Source organism: Momordica charantia (assembly GCF_013281855.1).
Source record: "Momordica charantia cultivar OHB3-1 chromosome 9 unlocalized genomic scaffold, Mcharantia_2.0 BLBB01000009.1, whole genome shotgun sequence".
NCBI lineage: Eukaryota > Viridiplantae > Streptophyta > Magnoliopsida > Cucurbitales > Cucurbitaceae > Momordica > Momordica charantia.
In genome coordinates this window covers 2,781,555-2,808,814 of record NW_028275167.1, presented here as the reverse complement: position 1 = coordinate 2,808,814, position 27,260 = coordinate 2,781,555, and the positions used below count along the sequence as shown (strand labels likewise).

The 27,260-nt window shown below is 30.9% G+C and overlaps 2 protein-coding genes and 2 long non-coding RNA genes across 6 annotated transcripts; 1 reads left to right on the top strand and 3 right to left on the bottom strand.

Moving 5' to 3' along the window:
- Positions 1-4,615: 4,615 nt before the first annotated feature.
- On the top strand, positions 4,616-9,003 carry LOC111020805 (P-loop containing nucleoside triphosphate hydrolases superfamily protein). Of its 3 annotated transcripts, none has more exons than XM_022297587.2 (12): positions 4,616-5,016; positions 6,645-7,030; positions 7,219-7,298; positions 7,405-7,456; positions 7,531-7,572; positions 7,673-7,751; positions 7,826-7,863; positions 7,952-8,020; positions 8,097-8,171; positions 8,327-8,443; positions 8,532-8,582; positions 8,661-9,003. In XM_022297587.2, exons 1-12 carry the CDS (start codon positions 4,818-4,820, stop codon positions 8,802-8,804), a joined length of 1,332 nt encoding a protein of 443 aa, XP_022153279.1. In that variant the 5' UTR covers positions 4,616-4,817; the 3' UTR covers positions 8,805-9,003. The 3 variants fall into 3 exon arrangements, with proteins under 3 accessions (XP_022153279.1, XP_022153285.1, XP_087974154.1); XM_022297593.2 differs by having other exon boundaries at positions 4,617-5,016; positions 7,832-7,863; XM_088118028.1 differs by lacking the exon at positions 4,616-5,016 and having other exon boundaries at positions 6,716-6,855; positions 6,972-7,030.
- A 931-nt stretch (positions 9,004-9,934) lies between these two features.
- LOC111019270 (auxin-induced protein AUX22) lies at positions 9,935-12,913 on the bottom strand. The gene is made up of 3 exons (XM_022295616.2): positions 12,543-12,913; positions 11,388-11,481; positions 9,935-10,193 (listed from the first exon to the last, which is right to left on the bottom strand). The coding sequence occupies exons 1-3, from the start codon at positions 12,895-12,897 to the stop codon at positions 10,109-10,111; spliced, it is 534 nt and encodes a 177-aa protein (XP_022151308.1). The 5' UTR covers positions 12,898-12,913; the 3' UTR covers positions 9,935-10,108.
- A 10,032-nt stretch (positions 12,914-22,945) lies between these two features.
- Positions 22,946-23,762, bottom strand: LOC148208838 (uncharacterized). The gene is made up of 2 exons (XR_015787447.1): positions 23,694-23,762; positions 22,946-23,319 (listed from the first exon to the last, which is right to left on the bottom strand). It is a non-coding gene; the product is annotated as an uncharacterized LOC148208838 (long non-coding RNA).
- Positions 23,763-24,333: 571 nt separating this feature from the next.
- LOC148208837 (uncharacterized) lies at positions 24,334-24,959 on the bottom strand. The gene is made up of 3 exons (XR_015787084.1): positions 24,834-24,959; positions 24,571-24,684; positions 24,334-24,485 (listed from the first exon to the last, which is right to left on the bottom strand). It is a non-coding gene; the product is annotated as an uncharacterized LOC148208837 (long non-coding RNA).
- Between the last annotated feature and the right edge of the window lie 2,301 nt (positions 24,960-27,260).

Genomic DNA, 27,260 nt, shown 5'->3' with positions numbered 1-27,260 from the left:
CTTGACGAATCATTGTTCTCCACGTGCTAGTACGATTTTCACCCCAAAAAGAACTTATTACCACTAAACATACATATAATAATGAACATGGATATCACTCGGGTTTAAGAGTGCTAATCAGGCAACATAGGGATGGAGAATGCATCTCTATCCCTAAATTTGTGCGAGAGGATTCTCCATGAGGAAAATCACGAGGTTAATTCCCAGTAGGAAAATTATATATAACGAAACATTGTTTTTAAGCATCGCATAAATCAATTGAAAGACAATAAATGAAAAACTAAAGTCAGGGAACAAAGATTCCATATATCCTATCTTCCTTATTTAAAATGGGAGATTGTAACGACCGTTCGAAGCAAATGTATATCTACATATTTGTGTTATTGGAATTTTGCATGAATGCAAATAAAATAATAAGTCAGTAAAAAGTAGGAGTAGCAACCAACGAAGTCCAACGTGATTAAACATGCATGATTTTAAATGTGTGGTTAATTACTACATGAACCCCAATTTAAAATGACATAGTATTAAATTTGGGACTAATTAGGAAGATAATTAAGACTACTATTTTCATAGTATAATTCATATATACACATGCATGCATGTTAGAATCGAGGGAAGATTTAGATAAAGAAAGAGAAACAGTTGTTGTGTTGCAGTAAAACAACTATCTTGAAAGTAATTTCGACATAACCATGGTGTCAAATCGTATGTACGTCGATTACTCTCCAAGGTTAACACAACATACAATTTGAGCGTGCGTTTGTCGAAGCATATTAAAATCGAATAACTAGTTCATAATTTTGTAAAGAACCGAGAGAGAAAACAACAGAAACAAGTGGAAAAAACTTTTCATAATTTTGTATCTGTTTCTTCCAAATTGGCATACCTATATATATGAGTGAGACCAAACGTTATTAATGAATACAATTAATTTATAAACGTTGCAACTATTACAAATTAATATCATGAAAATAAAGAGATAATTTGTTCAAATCTCATGATGGTCCCCTCCCTTAGAAATTAGTAATTTCTATGTATTTTCCGACACCAAATATTGTAAGGTCATTTGTCCCATAAGATTAGTCGAGTTGCACGTAAGTCAGTCCAAACACTCACGAATATTAAAAAAAAAAATTCACGAAAATAAAATGTTTAATTATAAAACATTATTAAATTACAAAAAAACGTCTAAGATTAGCTTGCGAGGCAGTTCATTTGAGATATTCGATTCTTGGGGATGAAACTTCCCTTTGTGGCTAAAAACGATCGGTCTCTATTTGCAGCCTACATGCATGACATCTGGGTTCTTTTTATTAAATCGTAGTTTTATTTGGCTAAAAAATACAAATTCCTGGGCTTACATTAACAGTGAACCCCCATATTTATAAAGTCAACCTTCGGACCAATAAGAATTGCTACTCGAAATTAGTAAATTTAATCAGACATCCACCGTCGACCATGAAAAATGTCCCAATTTTTATTGCTTGCGGCAAACTAATTTCTAAGAATGATAAATTACTTACTATTTTTTAAATTATTTTTTAGGTTAAGAGGTTTATTTTGATTTCTATAATTTTAAATGGTTCGTTTTGGTCCATAAATTTTCAATTTTTACGGCACTACATTTAATATATTTATTGAAATATTACTAACGACTTTTCATTAGGTACATAATTCGTTTCAAACTTTTGTAAATATAGATAAAAATGATAATCTTTTAAAAGTAGTACCAAGTACGAATGATTAAAATTAAAGTTGTAATTACAAGAATCTAAGAGTATATTTTGACATTTACTTTGTTTATTTATTTCTTCCCAAATTACCCGTGTCTCTCTAGTCACATGTGCTCTCTCACCGCTGCCCATTTTAACCTTTTCACTGTCGGTTTAGTCTTAACCGATATCATATAACCCAAACCGGTCCAACCAAAATTATTCAAACCTGTCCGATTCAATCAATAATATAACCTACACGATCGAAGATTTGAATTTGGCCAAAAATCGAACCGAACCGAATCGGTGTTGAAATTCGACAATTTCTATATTGAAGGAAGAAGAAAGTAGATAAGATCAAAAGGGAATTTAAGGTAAGCTAGGTCGGAAAAAAAAAAAGGAAAAAAGAAAAAACTGGCGAATCGGAGATGGTGGGACAGTGGGACAATCGTATGCGAGAAAAAAGGTAAGAAAATTGGGCGGCGGCCCAAACCGAGAGAGGAGGAAGGGGCTCAAAAGAACTTTTTCACGGGGAGACGTGAGGCATTCAAAGAGTAATAATTCAATTTGGAACTCATATTTTAAAATTAATTTTCATTCAACTACTTCAAACGACATCTATAATTTTAATTAAGAAAATTTATAATCATATGATATTTTTTCAACATTTTAGCAAGCCACCTATACTTTTTTATTCGGTTTGGTTGAGTTTAAAAAAATATATATCTTTTTATTTGAGTTCGGGTATTTATGTGATTTAATTTCGAATGTTTTATTACTGTTAATTAGGGAGTTCACTGGTAGGAATAACAGTAGACTGGAGTGGGATTCCCCACATAAAACTTATGGGGTTGAATTCTCCATTGAAATTTCTTATTTTTTAATTAAATGCTTTCTCTAAATAAATTTATAATTAGTTGTTTAACTTTTAACGGCGTGAACAGGTAATGGAAATGGAGAAAATATTTTTATTAAAAAAAATGGAGAAAATATTTCTCACCTTGTCCACATTTACATAATAGGAAAAAATTTCTTCCATCCCTCACTATAAAAAATCGGAAATTTCCTATCCTCTTTTGGCCAGTGTCTACCCAAAGCCTATCCTGATGGAAAAATACACATCACTACTCCTAATCGTTCATGCTTGATGGGCAACTAATTTTCTTTAATTTAGAAGAATTATTGATTTCAGCAATTTTTTTTAAAAAATTAATAGTTTGATTTTGTAAAGAAAGTTATAATTTACTCACTAAAATAAATACGGGTAAAGAAAAAAAAGGCCTTGTTATCTTATCTTCCTTTTCCTTGTATATATTATATATTTAAATTTATAATATTTGACATTATTATCATGGGGAAGCACGAGGAGGGGACCATAAAAGCATTGGATATTGGAAGCGTCTCATATCCACCGCATACGTCCAAAAATATATTTATGGTGCTCAACCTGACTCTCACTTATTTGAAAAAAAAAAAAATCTTTAGCATCGGATATTACTTTTTCAAATAGTGATTTGAACTTACAACTGAGGATAGAAACGGAACGGGCCGGGGCCGGGGGTCATCCCCATCCCCCCCTCGTCCCCAAAATTTTGGGGATTGGGGACGAGATCTCCGGTTTGACTCCGTCTTCGGTTAAACCGGGGAATCATCGACCCGATCGGGTTGGGTACCCGCTGGGATCGGGTCCTGCATGTATTTTTGTCATCCCTACTCACAACCTATTCGTTTGAGATATATGTCAATTACAGTTTAGCTATACTCGTTTTGACAATATAGTGATGAATACTGAAACAAGACATAGTACGATACTATTTCATTTTATTGTCAATTAAATATATTAAATTTTAGGTAGATGACCATCATAGTTTTATTTAATTCCATCTAAGCTATTTATTATTTTTATTTTGTGTCTTTATATTGTGTGCATGTGCATAGGTGACAATATTCTCATATAAGTACTGTGAAACAATTTGAAAAGAAGTGATGTCTTTTGAATGGAATAAATGAGGGTGTAGTGAAGGCCAAGGTCGTAGAACTTATAGATTATAATTAGGTATATGAGGGTAGATTGAAACTAGATAATAAATAAAAAAAAAGAAACAATGAATGACAAAATTCCTCCTAAATGTTAGGAGGTAGATTAGAAGACGAGATTTAACTTGATATTATACCTTAGATGAAAAATGAAAATACAATAATTAATTAATCTTTCTTTTCATCAAATACTCGGCTTCTAATAGAATAGCTTACACTACAAGCTATTAGTTCTTAAGCGACAACAAATCATATCATATGTTTGAATTACGTGGTACTATTTGTATTTTGGAAATTTTAGACAAGTTGAGAAATTCCGATAGGGGTGGGGGACAATTCCATGTTATTCATTTATTTTGAAAGTTCTTTATCCTGTCTTGTTTTAGTTGTTGTAGAAACAAGAAACCAATTAAATAATATAGATAAAAGAAAAGCCATTGAGTATATAAACGAGGTATAACACCTCATTAATATTAAGTTTTTGGTGAAATTAAAAGTAAAACAACTAGATGAAAATTAATAATATTCAAAATGAACAATATAATATTATTGTAAAAATATATTTTGTGATATGAAAATTTATAATTTCTCCTCTAAATTTTCAAAACATCGATAGAAATTTTAAGTTTTCTTTCTCTTTCATAATATTTTTTCTTCTTTAAATATTTGTCAATTCACTGAATATACATGTAGGGTAAATTTATCCTCAACTATTTTCAGGAGTAAAAAACTAAATAGGTAATTCAGGACTAAATTAAAACTTTAAATAATAAAGACATTGAAAAAATACTCAAAAGGCTAAAATATATATTCAGCGAATATTATAAATCTAATATATTCTGCACAAAGCAACCACCGCATAGTTTTGATTTGAATATGTTCTTTGAAAAAAGAAGAAAGAAAAAAAGAAAAATAGTTTACAGATTTTTCTCAGAGAAGGGGAAGAGATTGTCATCTCGTGGTCACCTCAATTCATATCCGCACAGCTTTCTCTCTCTCTCTCTCTAAAACCACGAAGAATTGTAAAATGATAAGCAAAGCACACACAGGGACACAGAGATAAGAATGGCGATTCAGCCGCTAATTCCGGCTTCAACTTTTTCCTCTTGCTGCTACAATAACCCTACTCTCTTCTGTACCAACAGCAATGGCGTCGGTTTTTATAAATTCACCTCCTCCCTTCACTCCCATCATGGCTCTGTGCCTAAAACTAACCAATCACTTCCCAGGCTCTGTTATCTGCCGACCCATTTCTCTAAATCAGGTATTTGCGGCTCTACGAGTTTGCTTTCGATTGAATAGCGTCGGTGTTTAATTATGCGATATTATAATTATGAAATGTTCTTCAATTACAATTTCCTTTTCGTTTCTGTCTTTGTGCTACCCCATGATGTCCATTGTGTACTTCCTCTGTTTTCGTTTTGTCAAAAGTCTTCAATTCGTCAGCTCTGTTCTCTTCCATCTCCTATCTGGAACACCCAGATAAAATTTTCAAAATATGGGTTAACGTCAATGGAATGTTGTTAATATTTGGTTTTGTGCGGTTGTTCGTGCGATATTCTCTGTTTCGCATCTTGGAAATTTTTGGGGAACAGATGGGGATCTTTTTAGAAGTTTGGGCCGTTATGGAGGGACATTGTGATATGTTCTTCAATCATGGAAAATTGGTTTCACGATGCAAGTAGTGAAACATATGTTTTATTTTGCAATATCATTTGTTTTTAGCAATGAATTCTGTTTATTCTTGGTGTTTGGAAGTTTTGGTTTAGTCGTTCCTTTTTCTTTGATCTCACATTTCTCTGTGGTATACTATCATTTTTGGTCAAAATTTGTGGTAGTTAGAGGCGGCCTATGTTGTTCATCACTTTACAATTGTATCCTTGCACTTAGAGGTGGCAACCAAGTAAAGTCAGGCTGGATCAAGCCTTCCTAGAGTCAGTGGCCAAGATGATTTGGGCCTCTCTTATATAGGCTGTGGGCTGTAATGTCTCTAATCAACTTTTTCGCTACAAAATTATTATATATTTATCCATATTTTCTCAGTTCTCATCGTAGTTGCATATCATCATTTTGGTTTGAAGTACATGAGGTAGTTACCAGATCTTCGTATGTGCTCCGTCACTTGTATTTGGGGGTGTTGAAAAATTCGGTTTGGGCGGGCCTTCAAGGGCTAGTTGTCAAGTGAGGTTCAAGTCCTTAATGTGGGTTGAGAATGTGCTACCTTGGTGTTATTTTTTTTGGAGTCGTACAACAAGAGGTGGGGACTCCAACCCTAAGGAGGTATGTAATGTCTTGACCAGTTGAGCTATGCTGATGTACCTTGATTATAAGACCAAGGAAAGGCGTGACATTTAACATATGTAATTTTTAGAAATGTTACTTTCAGCCTATAAGGTCATTCTTTTCCCCTCACGTTTCTTGGTTGTTCGTCATCATTTCAGTTCAAAAGGGTAGTTAAAGACATATGTCCTTCATCACTTAAGGCCAAGGGTATCAAAATGGTTGGATTGGTATGGATGGGTCTTCATAAAAGAGATACAATCATTTCTCTAGATTGCACACTCTCTCTCGATTGATCTATTCGTGCTTGAAACATTGCTTCGTCCTTCTAAGGGACATTCTTATATTGTACTTCAGATAAATAAAGCATCATATCTAGTTTGTAGTGAAATCAGATAGTGCTTCAGGATTCTTGTATTTTATCAATAAACTTCTCAATATGAGTTGTGAAACTTCTATACGTAGTTTCAGTAAGCTATAGAATCAATCGTTTGATGGCCAATGCTGTTCTACTATATATTGTTTAGTATGGAAATGCCTTCTTAATATGTAGCCGCAAACTGCTTTAATCATTGATCTCTTCCTTTTGTGTCCTTTGGAATTTTACTCTAGGCAATGGATGTTCATGGATTCAACATAACTCCTTGTGTCACAGTGTTGCTGCCTCTGATGGATGTTATAGAGGCCCCATTTGTTATGCATTACCCACAAAGCCGGCAGAAATTTCCACTGTGGAGGATCTTTTTGATTTTATTTGCTCAGGTCCACTGATAGAAAAGATGGGTCTGAGCTCACAAAACGTGGTTGACTCAATAGATAAATGGTTAGCTTATGGCTCTTATCTTTGTCGATTGTTCAAGTTTAACGAAATGGAGCTCACAATTCCTCAGAAAGCAAGATTTTATCATTACTATATACCTGTTTTTCTTTGGTGTGAAGATCAAATATCTCAGCACTATTCCATGTTTAAAGAAGGAGAAGAAATACCTCCCTTAGTGGTAAGCTTTTGGAATTTCCATATGTTCGTTCTTCTTATTTCGAACCTACTTTTAATTATTATTTTATGTCCTTCCATGGACATTTTATACTCGAGGCATACTGATTATGCTGGCTAGTACTATCAAGCCTTAAAAGTAAAAACCGGTTACTCCCTGACTATTTGTCTTCAAATCACTTTATTGTGCAGATAGGATTTAGTGCTCCACAAGGTTGTGGAAAGACGACTCTCGTGTATGCTCTCAATTATCTTTTCGAAGTAACAGGCAGGTAGGCTGTGATGCTAATAAATATACGAAAACGAGAGCTGACAATTTGCTGCAGCAGTGATAAGAGTATAAAGAATGGAAAATTTCTGACTGAAGTTCTATCTCAGGAAGTCTGCTATGTTATCCATCGACGACTTCTACCTGACAGCTGAAGGGCAGGTTAGCTATCTTTGCCATTTTTCTCATTTTCTTTCTGTTGAAAGTATTATAAATAATTAAGTGTGAAATGGTAGGCACAACTGAGGGAAAGCAATCCTGGCAATGCGCTTCTGGAGGTAACTATTTGCGGTCTCTCATTCTTTTACATTGTAGAATAAGGAAGCAAGCTGTAGTTCTCCATATTTCTTCTGTTAATTATTTTCCTTCTAACTTTAGTTTCGTGGAAATGCTGGAAGTCACGATCTTGGACTGTCGGTTGAAACACTCACAGCTCTATCCAAGTTGACCAAGGAAGGTCAGCTTCTCCTTCACTTCCTTTGCTTTCGTTTTCCCTGTTTTGATATTTTACTCATAGATTTCTCTTGTAAGATGAAGGTTTGAAGATGAAGATCCCAAGATATGATAAAGTAAGTCCAAATTGCCATCATCTTAGTTTGCTTATATCCAATTCCAGCCACGTATGATTTTCAATCCCCTCAACTCTGTTCTATCCAGTCTGCATTCAATGGAAGAGGTGACAGAGCTGATCCTTCTACTTGGCCAGAGGTTGAAGGGCCATTGACCGTAAGTAAATTTTAACTTAAGAAGAAAACTAATTTATCCCGCATAGCTACGTAAACTTGGATTTGGTTACCTGTAGGTCGTCCTGTTCGAAGGTTGGATGCTCGGCTTCAAACCGCTCCCAACGGAAGCTGTCACAGTAGTTGATCCACAGGTTAGAAGTTCAAGCTGATTCTCCTGTGTCTATCATCTAACATCAGTTCTATCTCAACCACATCTTTTCCATACTCATCAAACACTGTACCTCTTCAACCCCACACAGTAGAAAAGAAAAACAATATCACTCAAATAAAGCTTCAAATTGTACAGCTTGAGACAGTTAACAACAACATGAAAGCGTACTATGATGCGTGGGATAAGTTCATAAAGGCGTGGATCGTGATCAAGATAAACGACCCCAGTTGCGTTTACCATTGGCGTCTGCAGGTAGGCTGAATTAACATGATCATACAATCCAATCCACCAGGGTTTCAGAAGCCTTAAAAAAAGACTTTCATCTGATGGGAATTTGCAGGCAGAGATTGCAATGAGGGAAGCAGGAAAACCCGGGATGAGCGACGAAGAGGTAAACAAAACGAAACGAAACAGAGTTCCAAAGTTGCAATAGTTAACACGTTTGTGACAAAGTTGTGGTGCTTTTCAGGTTAGAGATTTTGTTTCACGTTATCTACCGGCGTATAGGGCTTATCTTCCCACGCTGTACTCAGAAGGGCCAAGTGGATCAGATCCAAAGCGCCTGCTTGTGGTTGAAATTGATGAGCAAAGGAACCCAATTCTTGGTTATTAGGTGGAGACATGAACATAAAAAGGTGCTTTCCACAGCTTTCATATGCTCTTTTTGACCACCTTTTACACCCTATATAGTACATATGTTCAATAGTGAATTCTTTTATGAACAGCACTTACCTGCCTAAGTAAGAGCTATTACTTATTCCTTCCTTTGTATTTATCTACGTTGTATTTAATATATGAGTGGATTTCACTAATATAGTTGAATCATTAAACACGAACTAAATTGGAGAATAAGCCAACCAGAACATAGCTCAGCGGGGTAAGACACATGTATTCAATCTAGAAGTCGAGAGTTTGAATTTCCACCCCACATGTTGTACTTTAAAATATATATATGAGCTCTTACTTAAATTGTCGATAATTTCTTCCTAGTTGGGAGTAATATTCATATACTATTGTGGTACTGCAATTTTTTTGTAGACGACATATATTTTGGGTTAAATTCAATTTCTCTAAACTTTGTCCCCCTCTGGTTTATTTTCCTCTAAAATCTTTGTACTCTCAAACCTTTTTCTCTTCGTTTCTTGTTCTCTAAATTTTTCCTCTTAGTTTTTGGTCCTCATCTCTTATAAATTATTATTTTGAACTCCTATTTAAATTTATTTATGATTTTATAAATATTTACGAAAAATGAAATGATTTTGGAAAAAAAGATTCAGTCAGATTAAATTGATAACAAATAAGGGGTGATCCTAAAAAAATGGATAAATTATATTTTGAATACAAAAAATAACCTTCTATTTCATTAAAATTGTATCCTTCACCTCATTTTATTTGTCTTTTCGCTCTCTACCTTCCTCATAAATTTATATTCCTTTCCAGAGTTTGTATCCAATTCTCTAACTTCTTTCTAAAACATTTATAGGAATTAACAATATTTATTTATAGGAATTACGCAAATAGAAATGTAGTTATTTTATAAAAAGAAAGTCAAAACAATAATTAGATAAAAACAAAATATTTCATTAAAATAACTCAAACAAACCATATGTCAAAATGAAAAATGAATGCCAAAACAAAACTAATGTATCCATATTAAGTAAACTTCATATATTACTATAATCTATAGAGATCATGTATGTCCCTCCTAAAATAAATTAAATCACACCAATGTGACATTGACAATTAACAAACAATTAATAGAGAGGTCCTATTATTAATTAATATTAATTATGTGAATTACTTTTATGTCTATTTTTAAACAAAATGAAGTCATAACAATTAACCAAAATATTACAAAATTTAAAAATTAATCGAAATAAATCTTTCTCTAGTAAAATAGCATCATCTTGTTTCTCCTCATAAATCTTTGAATGGCAGGCCGAACCCTCTGACCTCCGATCTCTTCATTATCCTCAGCCTCTTGCACGATTCAATAAACATCCTGTAAAAGTTTTATAATTGTAATTAGAGAATAATTATTTAAAATATTAAATTAGATTATTATTATTTTTTAAAATTAGGCATGGGATGTGTCGGGGGAGGGGGGCAAGGAGAATTAAATTGAGGGACAGCTTTGTAATCTGGCTGACACTTTTATTAAGGTTTGGTTCGTGTCGGCATCATGTTGCCGCGTTAATGAGTGGGATGGGAGATCTGAAAAGACCATTTTGCCCACTCTCTCTTATCAATAATTTGTTAAATTTGAATTCTTAATTGCAATTGGTATTTGTCAAATCAAATACACCTTGATAATATGAGACTTGAATTTTAAGCACCGTTATCAACGGTATTATAAAACAAAATAAATAAATCATTTTTCTATTTTACAAATATTCTATTTTGATTTTGAATTTTTTTTCTCTCAAAGATTCTATTTTGATTCTACTATTTTTTGGGAATTTGAATCTAAAAATTTACTCGAAGAAAATTTGCATTAACTAATTTAACTACTATTAGATTGGTCGTCCATATTTTACTTTGGTACTTTAATTAAATTTACGTATTGAATTCGATATATAAATCTATATATATATTATATATATATAGTGCCATATGAGTTTTAATTTATTAACCTGAAAATAATTCAACTTAACATATATTGTAGATAATTAAATTTAAATCTACCGGTTGAACTTAAAAAAAAAGTTATGGACTTCAATTTCAAGCTAAATACACATGGCCCAATGCCCAGTTTGAGAATAGGAGGATGTTGTATGATCTAACTGGTTACAACATAAGTTTATGAGACAAGAATAAAAAATTGATAAAAAAACGTAAAAAAAACAAATAATAACCTCGAGGGACAAAATGAGATTTAAATTAAAATAAACTTTAAAACTCTTATATTTTAATTTTTATGATGTTTAATTTTCATACATTTTATTTTTACAATTTAGTCCTCATATGTTTAGAGTTAAACAATATAGGCACAAAATTGAGCAAAATAAGTATAAAGATACATGGTAATTTATGTTATAAGAGCTAAGTGCATAACTCTAATTTTTTATTTATTTTGTAACATATATATATATATATATATATAATATGAAATTAACATGGAGTTTGGTAAAAAGGAAAAAAGAAAAAATTGAGAGAGAGAAAGGAAAAAAAAGAAAAAGAGAGAAATAAAACTTACTCCCAAGGAACGTCTCCCACAAGCATCCAGTCCCCATCTTTGTCCTCATAAATGGGAACGTAATCAGAACTTTCTCCATGCTTTAATGTCTTCCCTGTCATTTTACAAATATGCCACTACTTTGTCATTATTCTTCCATATACATATTTTTTATTTTTTTAAAAATATACCACTAGTTATAGATTTTAATACTATTTTGATCTATATACTTTTGAAACGTCTATTTTGATCGTTATATTTTTTATTTTGTTTATTTTAGTCCTCATACTTTTAAAACGTCTCTTTTAGTCTCTAAAGTGAATATTTTGATCGATATCTACTTGTAAGGTTTTAATAGAAATATTATATGCAATAGAAACCTTTTAATAAAAATTTATCACTACATTTCAAGAAATTCAGTGAGTTGAAGTGTTATGTCTAAAATTGTGATACCAAAATGAATATTTTAAAAATACGGAAACAAAAGTTGTTCGACGTTTTAAAAGTTAATAAGCAAAATAAACCAAAATTGAAAGGCAGAAACCAAAGTAGTATTTAAAGCCTTATTACAATACATTATACTTTTTTTACTCTACTTAATTTTTCAATTTTTCTATCTCATTAATTCTAGATATAAAATTTCACTATATTGAATTCCAAATATTTCGTTTTATATCATAGCTCTAGGCAGAGCCGAGAAGAAAAGGGTCTACTTTTTTTGTCTTCGAACTTATCTTAAATTAAAAATTTAATTTTTTTTTTCGCTAATTTATTCTCTTAACTTTCTAAAATGGAAGGATTATATCTAAAAAAAATAAAATAGTAAAAGTTTGTTCTTTTTATAGAAATTTCATTTATTTCACATTACACTATAAGAGATTAAATAAATCAGCCAGAAATATTACTTCTAGAAGATTTACAATTCATTTTATTACCTCTACTAAAAAAAAAAAAAACCTAATTTCAAAAGTAAAAATTGGATTCTTGAAAACCACGACTCTAGCTCTTACTCTCAGACATATTCTTTAGACATCAAATTCTTCGAAAAGTGCTTCTAATTAAATGACAATTAATCTCTTATTATTTTACCATGCAACAATAATATATAATTAGTATCTAAACCCTAAAAAATAGAGAGAGGGAAAAAAAGAAAAAAACAAAGGATTAAAAATTTACCAGCTCCAAAGCAAGCAAAAAGCTTCTCAAGAGCGAGGGCAAGATCCGGGTATCCTTTATGGGAACCCAAGTCAAGCTTACGAAGAAATGGAGCTCCATCCATGCTAATCTTCACGTACATTTTCGAGTTCTCGTTCTCGTTCTCGTTCAACTCCTTATTTCCAAAGCTATTCTTTTTCCGATACGAACGCACCGGTGGCCACCCGACGACGTGGCCCTTACTCGTGTTATTATTTTTCCCCTCGACGATATCGGCGTAGGCTCGTTTCTTCTCGTTCTTGTCGCTGTTGCTGGGGAGACCGAGGCCGAGACGAAGCTCGGTGATCTCGAGTCCGAGGGCTTGATCTTTTGCCATTGTATTTGTTGAAAGAAAGGGGTTGGAGGGGTATGGAAAAATGAAAAGGGATTGGGAATTGAAAGAGAGATATATAGATTGAAAAGAGGAGTGGGGAACAATGACAGATGAAATAAGGGGTTAGTGGTCTTGGAGATGAGAGGCAAAATGTGGGGTATGGTTGCTCCCTAAGACGCTATTAAGGACCGACATAATAAGTTGGATGGAGGACTCTTGTTTTTTTTTTTTTTAATTTTTTTTAAAGGGTTTTTTTTTCCTCTCATGGGATTTATTTCCAGCCGTTTGATTAGCTCACTTCCTAAATATAATATACCATGTGATCGAGAAATTATTGGAGGAGGGAGGAACGACATTGTGGAGGATAATTGGGTGACACCGTTAGATATATCAAACTTTGAATATGATCAAATGGGATATTAGGAGGTAACAACATTTAATGTCCAATAACAAGTTTTAATATGGTAATGATGAGAATGTTTTAGGAGGTTGATTAAATCAAAAGAACTAAATATTGAAATTTTTTAAAATTATAAGAACTAAAATTGAAACTATATGTAAATTTGTAATTTATATATCTATTAGTGGATAATCTTATAAGAATTTGCTTATCAACGCACTCGTAGAAGTTTAATATGTTAAAATAGGATAAAAAATTTTAAAAAAATTAAAATAGTGGTAAAAACTTTGAACTATGGATGATATTTTAAGTCGTCAAGTAGATTTTGATTAAACTTTTACCTGATTTGGTTGGGTCAAATATTCTAATATTTGAGTAACTTATAACTAGAGATCAATTTGGTTTTATATATTTGTTGAGTTTGTAAGGTTATTCATGCAAATAAAGTTCCACATTAACTATGCAAATAAAGCCTCACATTGATTAGGATAGAAAATGATCATAGGTATATAGAGAGGAGAATTATTTCAATTGGTTTGGGGCCTTTTGAGTGATACCAAAAGTAATTAAAGGCGTGAGGGTATATAGATATATATACACATACATACATATACACGTATATACATATACATATATAATCAACTATGCAGGTACTCAAAAAAAAACAAATAGTAATAATAATAAACTAGTGGGGAGATAAAACTAGGTAAAAAGGCATATGTTATTTTTATTATTTTTATTTTAATTTTTTAGTACAACAATCGTGGGAATATGGAATGTCAAATATCCGACTTAATCATTCAGCTATATTCACGCCGATACTTTTTTTTTTCCACTAAATATATGTTTTGTGTCATTTCTAAAAAACTATCCCTATTTTGTTTGAAAGTTAAAATTTTTATCATTCACGTTAAGGATTTTACTCAAGTAAAAAAGATGAACATTTGTATTTTTAATCATATAGCGTTAAGGATTTTATTCAAGTAAAAAAGATGAACATTTGTATTTTTAATCATATAACTAGTTAACTATTGAGCGCACAAAGTTTACATTATATATACATAATGACGATATATATATATATATATATATATTTTTTGATGATTTATTTTGTACCAAATACATTGTAATATATAGCTTGATAGGTACAATAATGTCACATGTGAGATGAATGATTTTCTATGTGTTGTGTTGAACTTATATTAAAAAATATTAGTCGAGCATAGCATATAGATCTTGATCTTGATGTTTTGCCTTTTTATTTTTTCCTTTTTCAGAAGCAACTCTCTCTTTTTATCTTTAAAGTTTTTTGGGTCGGCTTATCATGAATTTAATTTTGGAAAGAAATACTTTCTAAGTTAGAAATGTAGAAGACAAACTTTCCCACCTCACAAAGCTTGTTTGACATTTTTCTGAAAACAAGACATTCTAAATAATAGTAATAAAAGAAAAACTTAGAAAACGTTTTTTGAAAATATAAATAATACTAAACAATCATTTTTAAGCTATTATCATTTCGAACTCTCTAATTTATATAAAATAAACTATTTATAATTGCTAGCTGAAACATTAAGGTCTCTTAGAACACTTGAAAGACTGATCCTACAATAGGAGAAGTTAGCATTTCGAAAGCTCGATGATGATGTGTCTTTTGTTATGATTCATCCTTCATCAATGATAGTATGAGTTACTACTCATATGTATTTGAACTCGTAACCTCATGATTGGAGGTATATGTCAATTACTGCTGAGCTATGTTCGTTTTGACAATTATGTTTATTGGCTTAACTCAATTGGTTAAGAAATATATATTGGTGAAAGAAAAAAATCAAAGATTCTGAGAATTTGAAAAAAGAAAATCTAATTAATATTTATCATGCCATATAAATATATACAAACAAGTAACTAAATCAAACAACGGAAGTTGGATTTATTAGTACATAAATGTAATTTATATTTATCCTTAATTTTTACTGCAAAATATATTATGCAACATTGTAGATGTTAAAGTTTTTTCTATGCCAATAATTTTGTTTTTTGGTTTAAAATAATTCAAGAACATCTCAAAGAGTACATAACGATAAACAATAATTACCAACTTGTAAAAGATGCCTCTTCTATTCATTTATTATAGTTATTTTTTCACGAGTATTTTGTAATAGGAATACTCTCCATTCTTGAAGATACCGAATTGAATTATTCTTCAGAATCAGATTATTCTTCTTCTCATTCGACATCTGAAGAAGCTGCTACCACTAGAGAAACAGAAGTCTCAGTTAAAGTTGAATTTGAAGACGCATCGACAGACGCATACGCAAACATTGAGGAATCCACCTCATATGAAGGAAGTAATAGATGAATTGATTATGTATACTGATCAAATGATCTTACGTATCGTTGTTGTACTAAAGAGAATATTAGGGGTGTAAGTATTGGAACCGAACCGAATCCGGTTCGGTTAAAATAAAAATCAAGACGGTTCGGTTCGGTTACACCAAACCGACCTTTATAAACACATAATCCTAGATTTGCTCCCTATGTTGCCCCGTTTACTCTCTCCCTCTCCCTTCCCCAAATGCTTCTCCCTCTTTCTCCCTCCCAAATGCTTCTCCCATCCCTTCCTCTCCAAATGCGTCCGCAAGAAAAATATCCACGAATGTAGCGACAAAGGATCTGCGGCGGTGACAAAAGGAGATGCGTGACGGCGACGGTGCAACGACCTCCCTACGCGCCGACGAGCTAATTGATTCAGGTGGAGTAACGACGAGATGGTTCTGATTCTGAAGTGAATTTTCATGGAGGTCGCTTTCGATGAAGAAGATTCTAAGTGGATTTTTTGGATTTTCATGGAGGTCGGTTTTGAAGACTAAGATCTGTAGTGGATTTCATGGAAAGAAGATTTGATTTTTGTGGGTTTTCATGGAAAGAAGATATGAAGAAGAAGATTTGATTTTTGTGTGTTTCTATGGAAAGAAGATATGAAGAAGAAGAAGATTTGAAGTAGGTTTTTTGGGCTTTCTAAGATCTAAAGAAAGTAAAAAATTGAAGTGGGTTTCAAAATCAAATCAAGATTTGTTTAGATTAAAGTGGGTTCAAAATCAAATTACACTAATTTTGTAGGTTTCTTTAAATTTTATGGTGGATTTTTATTTTAAGTGAGATTTCAGAGATGGAGAAGACTGAACAACCCATGAAAAGGAAGGAGAAGAAGAAGAAGAGGGAGAGAGAGAAAAAAAAACAAAGTTGACCCGATCCGACCCAACAACAACCCGAACCGAACCGACTTGAGTTCGGGCCGGTTCGATTTCTTGAGGAAACTGACCCGACCCAAAATTATTACACCCCTAGAAAATATAATAGACAATGATGACTTGGGGTTATATTTTTGGAAATAAGCTAAGAAATATCAAGCATGTGCATCTACCCATTTCTTCTTATATGTGATATAAATCTTATTTGATAAGCATATAAATATGGAAATAGAAATAATTAATCTTTTGATCTCAACCCAACAAACTTACAATAAAATTGAAAAACTAATCATCATTATTCTATCTTTTATACCATATACATGAAATTAATTATTGACTAGATCAATGATGTACATATAGTATTTAACACTTTTTTTCTATTTCATATATATAAATCCTCCATAATTAATAATTAGCATATAAAACAGGATTTGGTCCTGAGAAAAAGAAAGTACTCATTTTATTTGGAAAAGGGTATTATTGCAAACAAAATTATAAAAAACTTTATGATCTTTTACAAATTGTGTGTCACGTTTGTTTCTTTTTAATTTTAAATTGACTAATTATGAAGTAAATACATTATTCTAAATCTGAAGATGGATTAAAAGGTTAACTTGTCCCGATCAAATTGAACCAAATAAATTTAAATTGGCTTGCGGTTTTTATTGGGATTAAAATATGGTCTCATATGGGCTCAAATGTGGAAGATTCTATTTTATGAGAAAAATATTGTAAATATTGGGGGTTTTAGTATAGTTTTTTCTTCTGAGGGAAATTTTTAGTAGAGTTTAAAATCATGGGAATATTATACCAAAATCTGCTTGAGATAATTAACCATATTTCTTTTATTTGTATTTAAAGAATCATTCACAATTCTACGAACAAACTATATATGTTTTTGTGGTTCTAGCTATGTTTTCTCAACGTCAAAAATAATTCTATCAATAAAATAAAGTTAGTTTTAAGTGTTGATACTACGTTTATAGACAACAATTGAGTAATTTCATATATCTTCGTAGCAGGACAAATATGACATTAATCCACGCTTGGGCCTAAACCTACATGAGTTGGCTTTTAATTTCTATTTAAAAACAATAAAAAAATTCTACTTGCATACACGACCATCTTCTCTCTTCTCTATTTTTAACTGTCGTGTAACAAAAGTAATTATAAATCATGGGTCTTTTTTGGAGAATGTTTAATTAACTTTGATTTGTTTAATTTTACATTATTATTATGCATGAAGAAATGATTTTAGAAGAAGCACTTTTTGGTAGAAAGAAACGTAGAAAAAGAAAAAGGTGAAGCATAAAAGTGAATTGTTTGATTGTAGCTTGGATTCATCATCATTGAAAGAAATTAGAGAATCGTTTTGAAAGATTTGGGTGTGCGAAAATAATAATGAATCCAAGGTTTTAACTTCTGACATTAATTATATGTCTCCAATCAAATTAACAAAACCTCTAAACAATCATACATTTTCAACATTTATAACTCTCTCTCTTCTCCAAATATATATACTAATATAATATAAAAATATCATGCATATAATATATAGTCGGGAAAAAAATTATGGTATATATAGTTTCAATTTTTATCACTCTTTTAATCATGTCAATAAAAATGTTAAAAAGAATGATAATTAACCTCTAAAAACTGCCAAAGCCAGTATAACTCAACGGAAATTGTGATATATCTGGGTTGTGAGTTCAAATCTCTTCCCAACGTGTTGTACTAAAAAAAACCTCTAAAAAAATAATGATTAAAAAAATTAAAATCAAACTTTTAATGAGGTGGCAACTAAAAACGGTAACTTAATAGCAACAAGCCAACAACCAATCTTAAACCAAGTCGTAAGTTTTCAATTTATATAGTGGTCAACATATGTAACTTATTAAATTATGAGGTATATTTTTCAGCTCAATTAATAAAAACATCTAATTATTTTATTTGCCAATAAATTGTAATAAATAATTAATAGATGAATTTGAAAACTTTTACACATTACAGATAAAACTAAAAAAAAAGACACAAAATTTAGAGACCACATGATATATTTAGTCTAATTTTTAATACTTCCATTGAAATGTGATTCACATGAATGGTAAAGTATTTTGTCAACGGTACAATATATCATGCTATATGTAGGGATGAACCACAACATAACTTTGACTAAAACATCCACAAATTAATAACTAAATCTTAGTATCGTTAAAGCGTTACCTTTTGTTCAAAGCTTATTATAAATTTATGAACAGTTGCGACTAAAGCATATCTTATGGGTTATTAAATTAAAGAAGTTGGGTTATGCCGTTAGTTTTTGTTTAAGCTCAAATTATGTGGTTACTTTATTACATGGTGCAACCCTAATTTGAGACAATTCCCCTTGCCGTGAGATTAAGAACAAAGAGAAGCAGATTTTTGTTGTTTACCGAAATAGTCGAGGGTGAAAAAATCTATAGAAGAGCTTGTTTTTGTCCATTGTTTTCATCTTCTTCGTGGGTTGTTATGCTTAGAGTTTGAGTTTGTTATTCTCCCTCCTTCCGTTTGTATTGTTCTTGGATATTGAAGCTAATAGAAGTTTTGCTCTCACCTTGTACAGTGGATGTAGACCACCTTGGTCGAACCACTATAAATTTTGGTGTCGTCTTCCCTTCCCTTATCTACTTGATTCAGTGTTAATATTGTTTGGTGGATTATTTGGATCAATGATTAATATTGTCTGATAAAGAAACAGTGGTTATTGGTGCATTTTTCACGACAAAAACAATCTTGAAAATGTGAAAACCCCAATTGAGAACTATTCTCTAGAAACAGTCTACTTTGACTCGACGCATAGCTTATAGTTTGAGTATGGTCGAGAGAGATTGATGTTTGTTAGCAACCCAGCATATGTTTGGTTGGAGTTGGACAAAGGGGAAGAGGAGTGAGATTAGAAGAAGGGGGAGAGGCATATCCCTAAGAGGAAGGCACACGTGAAAGAGTTGTCTCCGGCATATCAATAGGGTCACCAATGTCTAATTTGGTTCTTAATTCACGCCAACCCATAAGGACATTTAGACCAAATTATTTAGATTTTGCCTCTCAACCAAATCTCTACCACTCCCCCCAAAAATATAAATGGACCCACCACCCACTTTCATTGCATTTCTTCCCTTTCCTTTTGGTTTTTTATTTTAGGGCTTAATTTTTTCACTTTCGATCACTATTAATTTCTTTATCGTATCTATAATCTTACCATTCTAGGATATGTATAACACATTTTTGTGTAAATTGAACTCATTAATGGATGATAGGGATTTGAAATAGGCCTACGGGTCAATGAGGGCCAATGTAAATAGCAAAGGACTTAGAGGGAATGAACTCAAACTATGGTGGCCACCTACCTAAGATTTAATATCCTACGAGTTTCCTTGTCAACAAAATGTAGTAGAGTAAGGCGGTTGGTTCGTGAATAGTCGAGATGCGCGCAAGCTAACTCAGACACACGGATATCAAAAAAAAAAAAAGAAATAGGTATTAGTGGCAGAAAGTGAGTGTAGAAAGAAATTTAGTGAGAAAAGAGAAAGACTAACGAAAAAAAGTACACGTACGTGGAGAGAGATATCCGTTGAAAGCTAATAGAGAGATTTATGAGAGAAAATACGAGCAAGGAATATTTTTTTTCCTTACCGAACATATATGAGAGAAGATTTGAACATACCTAATAACGGAGAGTAGTTAAAAAATAAAAAAAACCTCAATTACTAATATTAGGTTGGGGAAAGTGAATTAAAGGGAAGTCATGAGTTAGTGTGAGAAAAAGTTAGAGAGAAAACATATATACATAGATAAATTAGTGAAATATATTACTGAATTGTAGATAGAGCTAGAGATTGAAGGATAATTTTCTTTTTTTTTTTAATACAACATCATGATATGGAAATAGTCAAAGATAAGTGTCATAACCGCTAAGTTTGAGTCGATGATATAAAATTAATTAGTACATATTTATAAACGTATTTAAATTTTTTTTACAATACATATATATGTCCTATAAACCTAGAACATTTTAATAGCGTATAGAGTAAACATAAAGAATGATATCGAAACGAGAGGACAATGTTATAATAAATAAATATCAACATATATATTTGTGATCAATTATCTTTATCAACAATCAAACACATGAAATGATTTTTTTTTTTTTATGAATTTTTTTATCTCTCTCTTTCGCTCTCCCTAAATTATGGTTTAGCTGAAAGAAGTATAACAGCACATTTGTTTTGAAAAGGAACATGATTGTTGAATGTATGAAATTGGCTAAAAAGGAAGACATGACACGTGCAAGGGTCACATGCCCTAAATACAAACCAAATAAGAAACAACACTTGTCACATTCCCTCCTTTCATTATTTTATTTCTGGTCACACAATTTACAAATTCCCAAATTTTTAAAAATTAGTTAAATTGGTAGAAGCTATCTCTATGCTTACAACCTCGTGTACAAAAATTTGAAGTCTTTTTCAGTATAATAATTGTGGAGATAAAATTTGAATCTTCGATCTCAAGAAAAAGAGTAAATGTCATTTATGCTCAACTATATTCATGTTGGCGAGAATCATAAATCTTTATATTTTAAAAAAGTGCACATCAGGGTTTTTTCCTTTGTTTGAGTATTAAAGAAAAAGTTACTAGGAGAAAAACATTGTTTTAGAATGGGTTAAGATTTATGATTTTGAAGCTCGAATAATGTAGGCCAATAATATTTCGAAGTATTACTTATAATTTATTAAAGTTTATTTTGTTCATTTAAATTTATAAACATTAGTTCAATTTTAAAAGTAAATACATATATATTTTTTAAATACCACCGTACTTATAGCGGACTCATTTGGGTCATTTTACTTTTAAAATATCAATTTTAGTTTATGTACTTCCAATTTTTGTTTTTAATCTATATATCTTCGAAACGTCTATTTTGACCCTTGTATTTTAAAAAGTGATAATTTTCATCCATTTATTTTAATTTTTACTCAATTTTAACACGACACTTTCACCCAATAAATTTCTTAAAATATAATCATAAATTTATATTAAAAAGTTTAATTCCTATTATCTATAAAATTTGTGTTAAAATTTTGTTTAGAGACCGAATTGATCAAAGATCAAAATAGACATTTTCAAAAGTACAAGAATTAAAATATACAAAAATTGAAAGTACATGAATCAAACTGAAGTACAAGAACTAAAATATAAAAAATTGAAAATAGAAAGATGAACGTTTTAAAAGTAAAAATACCAAAATAAACCAGTGACAAATATACAGTGACCAGGATAATATCACAAAAATGACTTGCAAGTACTTTTGACGGGATTCAAAAACAAGGGTAAATTCGGAAATGCGGAATAGAAACAGGACAAACATGGACAATATTTGCATTAAATGGCGGGCCCACATATTCCTGGAGCTCGATTTAGTGGGTAAGAATCTGATTTTATACGAATGGCCCATATGTTTCCAAGCGGTGGCAAATATGGGCCACCCGTTGTTCTATTTTGGGCCACTGTGATCTTTCAAAGTCCGGACCAGACCATGGCCCATTAAGTCCAACAGATGTAGACCCCGATGGAACAACATGTTTTCATTTGCAATCAAATAATTCAAATAATTTATCAAACCGACTTAAATATAGTTCAACTATTCTTTTTTTTCCATTTAAATATAATATATGAGAAGTAGGGAAATTTGAAACTTCGACTTCAAGAAAATGAATAGGTACTCATAAACGTTTAAATATAGTTCAATTGATTAAGACATATAAATTGGAATTGTTCAAATGTGTATATTTGAAAAACAAAATGTGATATTTTAAAAATACATATTCAAAATTTATGTTATCCAAGAAAACTCTCCAGAGAAAAAAACCCACAAAATTTGGCAGTCTAACGTACCAACAAATTAATTAGTAATTTGTACTAAAAAAATTAGTAATTGGACATTAATTGACTGTTTGGAACTTCAGATTTCGAGTGATTTCAATTGCATTGGTTGTTTGTTATCCAAAGAAAAAAAAATTATTTATATTTATTTCAAATCATTCTCATTCGAAACAAGATTAAAAAAAAAATCTAAAATCATTCTCCAATTTCAAATCACGGATTTTTTTTAAAAAAATAATAAACTTTCTTGATGCCAAACAGAAGGCAAAGATACGATAGTTCGTTTGATTAATAGAATTGAACCTAACACGAAAAGAAAACTTCAACTCAATCTCATAGATACATATGGAAAATTGTAAACAATAAAATTAAGTAGTCCTACATGCAACTTGGAGGGAGATCTTTCGTATCTTTCAATACATCTACCCTACTGCGACATTAGGTCAAAAAAAGCCGAAACAAATGATTTTAGTCTTAATAAAACAAAAACCAATCCTTCTTAATCCCTTTTACACTCATGTCATGTCAATGCACCGAAAAGTTGTAAAACAAAACCTTTTATCGATTAGTTAACATAATGGAAATTGTTTTATTTTCGAAAACACAAAAAAAAAAACAACTTTATGTAGGTTTAGGTGTCCAAATGGTTCTTCCTCGAACAAGTTCAATCCCATCTGCAAGAATGGAGTGGTGGAACTTGATGTCTTTTCTTTTGTTGTGGTCATCGCCATTAATGTCGTTTTTCATGGGCACAGTGAGAGATTGCAACTGCTTGTCCATTCCACATTCTCTGAGGTACTTCATTGTTACGGCTGACAGCTGATAATTCTCAAACAACCATCGAGGAGTACTCTGAAACAAAATTTACTATTTTTAAGAGAATTTACTTTTTCTTTTTTTAAGTTACATCTTAATGGACGAGTCAAATTTAACCTTAAAGTTTAAACTATGTTGAAGTATCTTTTTAGCAAGGTTTGTGTATTTCTATAACTGGATCTTCCACCTTTTCAGGTCATGAATAATTTTTTTAATTTGAATTTGAGTAGGTCTTGATTTTTTTACTATAAACTTCTTAAAAAAAAAAATCGTTTATTGGGTAGAATTCACACTTTAATTTAGCATCAAAATTGACCCATTAAAGGGGTAATAACACATATAGAAGATTGTTGTGCTCAACCACTACCATAAAAAAATAAGGTAAAAAGAGGATAAAAGAGATAACATACCTCAAGGACGAAGTTGATATAACTAGCATTGTTAACGTGTAGATTCATATCTAGATCACTCGGCCTTGTCTATGAGTTAAAAAAAAAAAAAAACTATTTTAGTATGTGTTGTTAATTCTGAATTCATTATTAAATAAGAATCTAAATCTATTTGGAAATTTCCAATACTTGACTTACTAAGTAAATAAAAATAAACGTGAAAGTCTAAGAATATAATAAAATTTTAAAAAATAGTATTATGAAATTTAAACCATTTGACACATATAACGTTAAAGAAACAAATACCTAATAATCAAAATCCCATGAGAAATGAGTTTTCTTTTTTTTATCCCCAAAAACCTAAAAAATTCATTATTGGCATAGCCTTTCATAAAAATAGAAAATGTAATAATATAAATCGTTGTAATTTGCTCAAAATTATTTGTTTTGTTTTTTTAACTTTTTAAAGAATCAATTTTTAAGAACAAAAGCAAAAAAATTTTCACCAAAGTTTCAAAAATATTTTGAAAAAATGAGAATTAAGGGAAAAAAAACGGTTGATAATTATTACTAAGTTTAAAAGATAAAAACTATAACCTTAATTAAATAGAATCATACATTTTTTAAATAAAAGTACTTACAACTAAACATGTTATGTGGGAACCATCAGAATTAACATCTAGTTTATTTGAAATAATTTTCTCCTCTTCGATAATCGGATCACAATCCAAAAAGTAGGGAGTTATTTCGGTCTTCATTTCATCACAAAACTTTGATAATTTTCTTGTTTTCCTGTTCATCACAGCGTAGAAACTGCAATATATGCAAACATAAATTAACGTCGAATTTATTTTCGTTTTTCTTATGTTTAAAGTAGAAAGAGAAGAAAAGAACAGACCAGATTGCACGAATCAAAACTTCGCCAGTTTTATGATCTCGAATGATCCAATCTCGACGATAACCGTGCTTCCCATGAATACAACTCCAAGTGCTTAGTTGAACAACATCCTTCCTAAAAAAAATACAACCAAACACACATTTACATATACTTGTATACATTTTCCTACCCAAGATGAAAATGAATCGATAAATTATTCAATATGGCTATTGTTTTTCAATACGTTTAAATTATGGAATTTCAAAAAGAAAAATTATAATTACCAAGAAGGATAGTGGTCGACTACCACTTGCATTTTATGAACCACCCATAAGAGGTCCCTTTTATCCATTTCTATAGTTGTTCCCAATCCTCCATTCACCAACCCACAACTTTTCAAGTGGTTTAGTTTTGACTCCTAATAAGAAAAAACTCACAATTTTTTTATGTCTATCGGAATATAATTCGACATGTTAAGATACATTAATAATTATTCTTATAAGTTTAATGTTGGATCCAAACCTGTAATTGGTTGATAATGAAAAACATGGCCATATTTTTATCAACTCCCGACTCGTATGCTTTGATCAAGAAATGATGTTGATAAATCTGACCATTGTTTAATAGCTCTCCCATGCTCGAGTCGTCAATAGTCATGTCAAGTTTTTTCGGGTTGCGACTATCAATATTTTTAAACCCACCTGCCACCAAAAACAACAAAAAAAATCAATAAATCATCTCTCAAAAAACCCCAAAAAAAGTTGGAGAAAGCAGGATTTTTCATCATCATCATCTTACAGGCAGTGATTTGAGCAATGTTAGTTTTGAGGCGTAGAGAGGAATATTGGGCATGGCCTTTGAGCTGCAAATTGCCTCTTATTGCATGTCCAAAACTTTGTTCTCTCTTCGAAATTGTGATTATTTCCTTACCAAAATTACAAATATTTGATGAAGACATCACTGCCATATTATGATACTTACAAAAGATTTGATACAGTGGAGCCTTGGATGAGAAATCAAGAAAGCCATATTTATAGGAATTTTAAGTTTTCTCAAGTTACATCTAATTTTAGATCCCTTTTTTCCTTTTATGTTTTTACTTTTGAACTCTCTTCTTTAAATGTTTAGCATTAACGTTGTTTTTATGATTTTTCAAGCTTCAAAGATCAAGTTCGAAGATGATGAAGGTGTCGAGAGTTAGGATCCGTTCTGGTTGACGTTGAGTATTGTGTCACCATCCGTTAGCGAAAAGTCTCTCGTATATGTTTATATTCTCTTTGTGTCTCTGTTCAATAAATATTAATTTTTTTTATTATTACTATCTATCATATATTTTCTATATAATGAAATCATAGTTTTAGATTTAAAGAATTGTAATTTTATTTTAGAGAGAAATTTGAATATTTTTATAAGACAATAAATATATATATATATATGTATGTTTTTAATTATAAAATAGGAAATTAAAAACTTTTTTCAAAGAAAAAAAGGGTAATAAAAACCACATATTTTAAATTTTGGAGTTTCTTAAAACTGAAAAACCGAGAAATAAAGATCATTAATTTGTGAAATGTATACGTTTAATAAGAAAACCAAGACAACGTTATCAAACATTCTCTATATTAATTGTCATTAATTGAGAGTTTAGGAAATAGTTTTTTTCGTCTTTTTCTTGAAAAGTTTGGTTAGGCTAAGGTTAACTATTATCATTTATTATAAATATGCGAGTAGAGAATACTTATAATTAATAAGAGACTTCATAGGGATCGGACAGCTACAGGTACTTTGGTGTCTTTGAAGTCTCAAGTTTCGAGATCCAAAATTTTGTATAATTCTAGATTTCTCAATAAATTTTTCCCATTTTTTGGAATTCAACTATTGTATCATAGAGGTCCAACTTTCGATGTTTGGGAGGATGATGATAGGTGTACGTTTTATTCATTGAAATATGTTTGGATTGCGTAATTTAATGATTCAGAATTGATAGTATCAACAAATTTCAAATTTTAGGTGTGTTTGACACTTTTTTTTTTTTTTTATGATATTGTGTGTCTGTCACTTTTCTTATTTTTAACGCTTAAATATAAATTTTCCTAACAGTCCTATTGAAAAGTAGTTAAATAGCAGTGGTATTTCAAATCATAATTAATTACACGAAGTTGCTCTTCACAATAGGGTCAAAGTCCATAAGCTAATGTTCTAAAAAATGATAATGATGTAATTGCTAATTAAATTAAGTCCCTACCCTTATAAATAAGTTAGGTTCTACCCTCCAGGAATAATGAAAGCTTATTAATGCTGGAATTTTTATTCATCTACAAAATTATCAAGAACCTATCCTTTTAAATATTTAAAATATGTTCACATGTCAAGATAAGAATCAGATTATGTTAAAAAGAAAATAAAAAATTAGAACCTTTCAAATATTTAAATCATAAGCAGGAAATATTTTAAGGCAAAGTGGGTGAGATATCTCATTCCCGAGTCAAAAAAGTTAACAAATGGCCATAAGGGATAAATATACGGAAGACTTTTTAAAAAACCTAATTATATAAATAGTTTAAAATTTTATAATTGATATATTTACGCCCATGTGAAAACTATAAAGCTACCCATATTCATATATTTTTAATAAATAAATAAATAAATAAATTACAAATAAGGAAAAAATCAAAATTTCTGCTACCTCAAGATTTTTATCCCAAATTTAA

Coding starts and splice junctions, on each gene's coding strand:
- LOC111019270 (XM_022295616.2), bottom strand. CDS start 12,897: ATGGCAAAAGATCAAGCCCTCGGACTCGAGATCACCGAGCTTCGTCTC. Junction 11,482..12,542: donor TTTTGCTTGCTTTGGAGCTG/GTAAATTTTTAA, acceptor GTAAAATGACAG/GGAAGACATTAAAGCATGGA. Junction 10,194..11,387: donor GTGGGAGACGTTCCTTGGGA/GTAAGTTTTATT, acceptor AAACTTTTACAG/GATGTTTATTGAATCGTGCA.
- LOC111020805 (XM_022297587.2), top strand. CDS start 4,818: ATGGCGATTCAGCCGCTAATTCCGGCTTCAACTTTTTCCTCTTGCTGC. Junction 7,457..7,530: donor ACCTGACAGCTGAAGGGCAG/GTTAGCTATCTT, acceptor GTGAAATGGTAG/GCACAACTGAGGGAAAGCAA. Junction 7,573..7,672: donor CTGGCAATGCGCTTCTGGAG/GTAACTATTTGC, acceptor TTCTAACTTTAG/TTTCGTGGAAATGCTGGAAG.